This window comes from Nestor notabilis, unplaced genomic scaffold (genome assembly GCF_000696875.1).
Source record: "Nestor notabilis isolate BGI_N333 unplaced genomic scaffold, ASM69687v1 scaffold30912, whole genome shotgun sequence".
NCBI lineage: Eukaryota > Metazoa > Chordata > Aves > Psittaciformes > Psittacidae > Nestor > Nestor notabilis.
Window position 1 is genome coordinate 4774 of NW_009918353.1, and position 6351 is coordinate 11124.

Here is a 6351-nt window from a genome sequence, read left to right on the forward strand (position 1 = left end):
ATGCTGCTCTTCTCGCAGGCTGGCATAGAAGCAGGCAGAGACAGAGGGGTATGTTGCATCCAAGCTCTCACAGAGCAGGGTGAAGCACTGGGGGAGACACAAGGGTTGCCATCACTGAATACTGAGGGTGGGAGGAGAGAGAACAGTGGGGGAGGAGGCTGTGGGGGAACAGCAGAGATGGGAGAAATACTCCTGTGCTGCAGCTTCAGGGACCACTAAGTGTCCTCTCCAGCCAGGTTACTTTGTGGAAGCCACATGTGCCCGTATGCTGGCTGAAAGTGCTACATGTGGAGGTACATTTAGGAAACCTGCCCCCTCAGAGACCTCCTTTATGCATGCGATGAAAAAAAAAAACCAAAACCAAAACCAAACCCTAATGGGTGAGACAGTCTGCCCTGACAAAGAACACACCAGACCCCACTGCTGGGAGCAGAGTCCTCAGCCTGCACCCACCCTTACACACACACACCCAGCCCCACAGCTTCTGTCCCTGGGGAGGTGTCGGGGAGAAGGGAGACAGTGGCATGCTTACCAGGAGGCTTTGCTGGTAGAGTGTCATCGCGCTGTCAGCTGGCTCAGCCAGCAGCTCCGGCAGCAGGGATAGGAAGCAGGCAGCACTCTCCTGGAAGACCTGCAGGCTGGGGGAGGCAGCCAGGGCAGAAGAGAGCACAGAAACATGGCCCCTGGCTGTTAGGACAGGATCTGACTAGCCCATATGGTCCTGGCTAATGGAGCAGGCAGCACACACTAGCACTGAGTGCTGTCAGGAGTCAGCACAACTGGACTCCAGTCAGCTGAGCCTTTCCCTTAATCAGAGCCACTCATGGAAGGCACTCCTCTGTGAGCACAGCAACATGGCATGAAGAACTGAGTGCACAGTGCTTCCCCAAGGAGACAGCTCCAGCCACAGAGTATGAACACCATCCTCCCACCTACTGCTAGGTCCCCAAAGTCGCCACTAGAGACCTCAGAGCACAGAGGGTGGTCCCTACCTGTCCTTTTGCCCACTCTCCTCTGGGTTGCATTCACTGCTGAAATACACTGTGGCCACCATGATGAGGTCTGTCAGCAGTGTGATACACCAGGGCTGCTGCAGGATCCAGAAAAAAACAGCTAGTGAGGACTGCCTGCTGGCCATCCCAACACCACCACAGCAGGATCCTTTCCTGCCAGGACCTCCTCCTTTCTCAAGGGCACCTGGAAGACGCACTGGTCCTCTGAGCCAGCTCCAGCAGGACGCAAGGGCCTCCTCAGCACCCTGCAGGGCTGAAAGAAGCTCAAATTTCTCTGAAGTCCTACACCCACCTGCTTGGTGCTACCACTCTCCAGGATCTGCTTGGCTAGATGCAGCAGGGACAGAGGCACATTCAGCTCTTGGCAGAAGTGGTTAAGCAGCTTAGATTCTCTCCGGTTAGCCAGGAGGTTGCCTATGACACGCAGCACGGGACGGAGATGGGAGGCTCCCTCCAGCATCCCTTCTAGCACCTGGACACAGAGAAGCCAGAAGAGCACATGATCAGCAGCAGTTTTGACCACGTGTCAGCCATGGGCAGCCCTTCAACTCATTTAGGCAGGGGACAGCAGGGAAGCAGATGGCAAGTGCCTCCGACTCCTGGAGAAGCAGAGGATCTTCTTGCTGGCTGGACTAAGGACTCTCCCAGTGTTCCCAACCCAATCCTGGGGAAGAAGGCAGCACCCATGTCCCCAGTCATTGCCTGGGCATGCACCACTCACCTGCTGAGCAGAGTCTGCCAGGCAGGCCTGGACACGGTGCTGGAAAGCCGGGTCCCTCAGGAGGCTCAGTGGTTTGCTCAGCTGCATGGCCGACAGCTCAGTGGTCTCGATCAGGTGCTGCCACTCCTCATCACTCTCCAGCTCCTGACCACAGAGAGAGGACTGGTGACACAGACCCTGCCTGCCCCAGGGTGTCTGTACTAGTCCCTGGGGACTGAGCCCTACTGTCCTCACCACAAGACACCACCTTACCTCACTCTCCAGGTCCACAGCCTCAATGCTGCGCCTGCCCTGGGCCTCTGCCCTGTCAGCACCAGGCTGTGGAGGGGCTCCTGCTCCAGGAAATTCCCGGTCATAGTCCCGAGTGATACTGTGCTCCCTGGCCAAGGAAACAACACAGTCAGCGAATGACCATGCCTTCCCCTCTTCCTCCTGTCCCAGCCTCAGTCCTCCCTCACCGTGGGTTGGGAGGAGGCTCCTCCAGCTCCCGCTCTGCTATGCTGCTCTTTCCTTGTAGGACACCAGGTTTCTTCTCACTGGAGGCAGCCAGCGGGTCCCCCTGCCCAAGGGGTGCCTTCCCTGGGACTGTTCTGGGTCTATGCCCAGCGCATCCTTTGTCTTGGGCCTTCGTAGATGCATTACCTGCCTGCAGTTGTCCCTGGGTGATGGCACAGAAGTTTGGTCAGGGCAGAGTTACTCAGTCAGCCAGGTAAGTCCCCTAGACCCCACCACCCTGAGGACCCTGCATCCTGCCTTGTAGGTGGCTGACACCCCCCCTGACCCACGTACCTTTTGTCTTTTCTCCCCAGGTCCCATTTCAGTAGCCCTCCTTTGCCCTGACTGTGGGACACAGCCAGGGGAATCCCATGCTTGTCTCTACCTTTTTCTGTGCCTCCTCAGCCATCTTCTGCCGGGCCTTTCTCAGGATTCTGGACTGGACACTCCTGGGACCCACAGAATGGGCTTGCTGCTCCTTTAGGGCCTGCAGCTCTGGGGACAGCTTGGTGGTGAAGGGATTTGAGATTCCATGTTCTTCTGTGTCATCAATCACTGGGGAGGCGAGGGGAGAACTTTGTCAGCAGCCCTCACTTGGGACACAGGGAGAGTGATCAGCTCCGAGATTCCCCTGGGATCTTAGAGGACCCAGTGCAAGCCCAGAGGCAGGAGCTAGGGGACAGTGCTTGAAGAAAGCTGAGAGGAGTGAGGCAAAGACCAGGACAGTAAAAAGAGCAGGGCATCCTCCAAGCAGGAGGAAAAAACAGACCTAGCCAGTGCAGGGAAACCCGTCCAGCGATGAAGGGGTGAGAGAGCAGCTCTGGCCATGACAGGCGCAGGCAGGGGTCCTTCATTAGCAGTCCCTGCAGGAAGCTCTACAGGGAGCACAGCACAGGGTCACTGGTACATGCGCAGCACCCACCAGTGAGCACAGTGTACCCACCAGTCTCTCCCAGTAAGGGCTCCAAGCAGGCCTGTATTCCCTGCCTGGCTCTGGGAAAGAAGTGGGGGCCTCTAGTGCTTAGGGCAGACAGGAGGACACTTCTCTTCCCAGTCCAGTAAATCACTTCTCTGTCAGCCCATTTCCCAGTTTATGGATGGCAGGGATAAGGATCCCCCTCCCAGAAGTCCCTGCTATCATCCCTTCTCTATGTTCTGAAATCCCTGTTAGGGGATGTAAAACCTAAAAGTGATCCACCAGGGCAACACAGGAGGCCAAAGCTGATACTGCATTAAGGGATCTCACCCCACAGGCAGGGCCTTCCCCCCTACCTTGAAGACTGGGCTCATGGCCACAGGCCATTTGACAGGGTCGTTGATGATAAGGCTGACAAGCTGGAAGATGCTGCTGGTGTAGAAGGGAGGAGTGCCCACAAACAGCTCATACAGGATGCAGCCCACAGACCATAGGTCTGCCGTGTGGTCGTACGGCCGCTCTTCTACCAGCTCAGGGGACATGTACAGTGGGGTACCCTTGATGGAGGTCAGTACCATGGTGTGGATGCTCATGGCACGGGCAAACCTGCTCAGAGCAAAGCACAAATGGCTGGTTCAGGTCTGAAACATCCACTGCAGCTCCCAGGGAGATCTCTATGAGTTTACCAACACCTGTCCCTTCTGGAGTCCAAAATCCCCCCATCCCCGCTCAACCTTTAAATATGCATAGAACCCAGCTCCCTTTCCACACTCCCCCTTCCTCCTCTACAGCACACAGGACAGCCCGTGACTGGCCCAAGGCCAAGTGTCTCCCTCAAGCTGGCCCCAGCACCCACCCAAAATCACAGAGCTTGACAACACCGTCTTTGCCCAGGAGGATGTTCTGAGGTTTCATGTCACGGTGCAGGATGCGGTGGGAGTGCAGGTAGTAGAGAGCAGACACCAGTTGGGCAGCTATGGTCTGGACCTGCCAGAGACATGGGAGCCTCACCCTGTGTCCCATAGTGCCACCAGCTGGCACAACCATGGGGTCCCTTATGGGCTTGCTCCGCCGGTACCCCCACTTCTACTCTTGCTCTGTTTGGGGCTGGGACCAGTCCAAGTTGTGGGCCAGCAGTTCCTCGCAGCAGGCTGATTACCAAGGCAGCAGTCTGGTGCTGTGATCCTTGGTGAGGGAATAGGGAAACTAAGCTCCCTGCTGGACCACAATGTCCCCCAGTGCAACTTAGCCCCCTCTCCATCCCCTTCAGCAGCTATGCCAGGTAAAGCCCCAGAGGAACTCCTGTCTCAGAGCAGAGATCCACTGCCTGCAAGCAGACAAATCCTGCTGTCTCCATCCTGCAGCAAACACTGTGTGGCCAACCCCGTGACAATCACCTGGTCCTCAGGCAAAGTCCTGTCATCCTCCAGGATCTGGAAGAGCTCCCCCTCTGCATAGTCAGTCACCACCACCACCTGGAGGGAAGAGCAGTGTAGTGAGATTAGGCACCTGCCCAGCCACATCCCTACCATGTCCTGAGGACCAGGAAATCTGAGGGAGATGCTGGGGTGTCACCATGCACAGCCTATCAGCTTGAGCTGGGATCTGGGATGGAGAGAGCACCCACAGCTGCACTGCAGCAAGGGCCTGGCACTTAGCAGAGGCCTTGTGGCTGTCCTTATCTCAGACAGCCAGCAGAAACCAGGGAAGAGGAAAGGACAAGACAAGCCTAGAGTTTGTTCTGATTCTGCTGCCCAATTACTATATTTCATGCCCCCATGTCCCATAGCACAGTCTTCAGTCCCTTTCTTATCATACTCTCTCCATGAGGGTTTAAAACAGTGAAAAGTCAGTCTTTGAAAAGACTGATGAGGTGACTGAAGAGTCACCCTCACCTTGTGATCTCAAAGCACCCCTTGCCCAGCTCCTTCACCTCTACATATGACCTAGTGCACCCCACACAGCCCAGACAGGTGCTAACTCCACACACACCACACGCTGGAGTGTTCTGGAAAACACTGGCAGGCCCTGGAAGGGTGTCACCAGCACCTCCCAAAAAAGAGGTCCCTATGGCAGCAGGGAGAAGCCCTTGTCCCCCTGCCCTGCTCAAGCAAAAGCATCTGCCCAGCGTAGTCCCCTTCACCTCCTTGTCAGTCTCAAAGCTGTCGAGCATCTGGACAATGTTGGGGTGATGGAGGCCTCTCATGATCTCAATTTCCCGCTGCAGGTTCTTCAGCTCCTTCTCAGACCGCCCCACCTTGGGGATGAACTTCAAGGCCACCACCTTTCAAACAGGCAAAGCTGGGATCAGACCGGGCTCTTGCCTGCCCTTGCAGGGACCTCATGTCACCCAGACAGGACTTGGCATTTTCCAGCTGAGCACGCCGAACAAGACATTTGTTCCCTGGAGCTGGGGCGCTCCCCAGGCCCTTGCACATCAATGCAGGTCTCAGTACTAGGCACACTGGCATTTAAAGCAAAGAAAAGTAATCAGCGAGCACAGTCAAAACTAGGATCACCAGAAACATGGGACAGGACCTACATATGCTGGTGGACAGCCAGCCTGACAGGAGCCAGCAGCATGCCATGGCAGTGAGGGTCACTAGCAGCACCCCAGCCTGTACCAACAGGCAGGAATTGGAGGACAGTGATTATTGCCCCTTATTTGAAACTTCTTAGACCACACCGAAATATCATGGCCAGAAAGACATCAACAAGATGGAGCAGGTACAGCAGAGGACACCAGGATGGAGAGGGGCTGAAGCACATAGGAGGATGATGCAGGGATTACAAACTGAAACAGGGGAGCTTCATCTTGATATAAGGAAAAACTATTCACCCTAAGTATAACCAAGCACTGGCTGTGGGGTGTTTGCCCTTGAGGTTTCACAGGAGCTGAATTTAGTGCTGGCCCTGATTTGAGCAAAGGGTGGGCTGAGGACTCATGAGGTCCCTTAAACTTGAATGACTCTGTACCAGCAGGAGCTGGCCAGCGATGTCAGCACAAAAACGAACGAGTGCCGAGTCCCGAAGGCCCGGAACCCACAACGACCAGAACCTGGCCCCCAGTGTCACATACGGACCCGGGCCCTGTCCCCCGGTGCCTCTCTCCTTACCTGGGCGCTTTGCTTCCGGCGCCCCTTGTACACGCGCCCGAAGGAGCCTTCGCCGATCATTTCCAGGACATGGTACTTCTCCATGGCGGG

General features: G+C 56.1%; 1 protein-coding gene across 1 annotated transcript in view; it reads right to left on the minus strand.

The window, feature by feature from the left end:
• STK36 (serine/threonine kinase 36) overlaps positions 1-6345 on the minus strand; it is a gene marked incomplete at its 3' end in the record, with an annotated part of 11105 nt that extends 4760 nt beyond the window's left edge. Inside the window, 14 exon segments of the mRNA XM_010009672.1 lie at positions 2-87; positions 533-638; positions 993-1090; positions 1306-1485; positions 1735-1878; positions 1987-2113; positions 2193-2392; positions 2615-2784; positions 2999-3104; positions 3502-3751; positions 4002-4132; positions 4543-4620; positions 5289-5429; positions 6262-6345. Of these exon segments, the coding sequence (XP_010007974.1) occupies positions 2-87; positions 533-638; positions 993-1090; positions 1306-1485; positions 1735-1878; positions 1987-2113; positions 2193-2392; positions 2615-2784; positions 2999-3104; positions 3502-3751; positions 4002-4132; positions 4543-4620; positions 5289-5429; positions 6262-6345 (1901 nt within the window).
• Between the last annotated feature and the right edge of the window lie 6 nt (positions 6346-6351).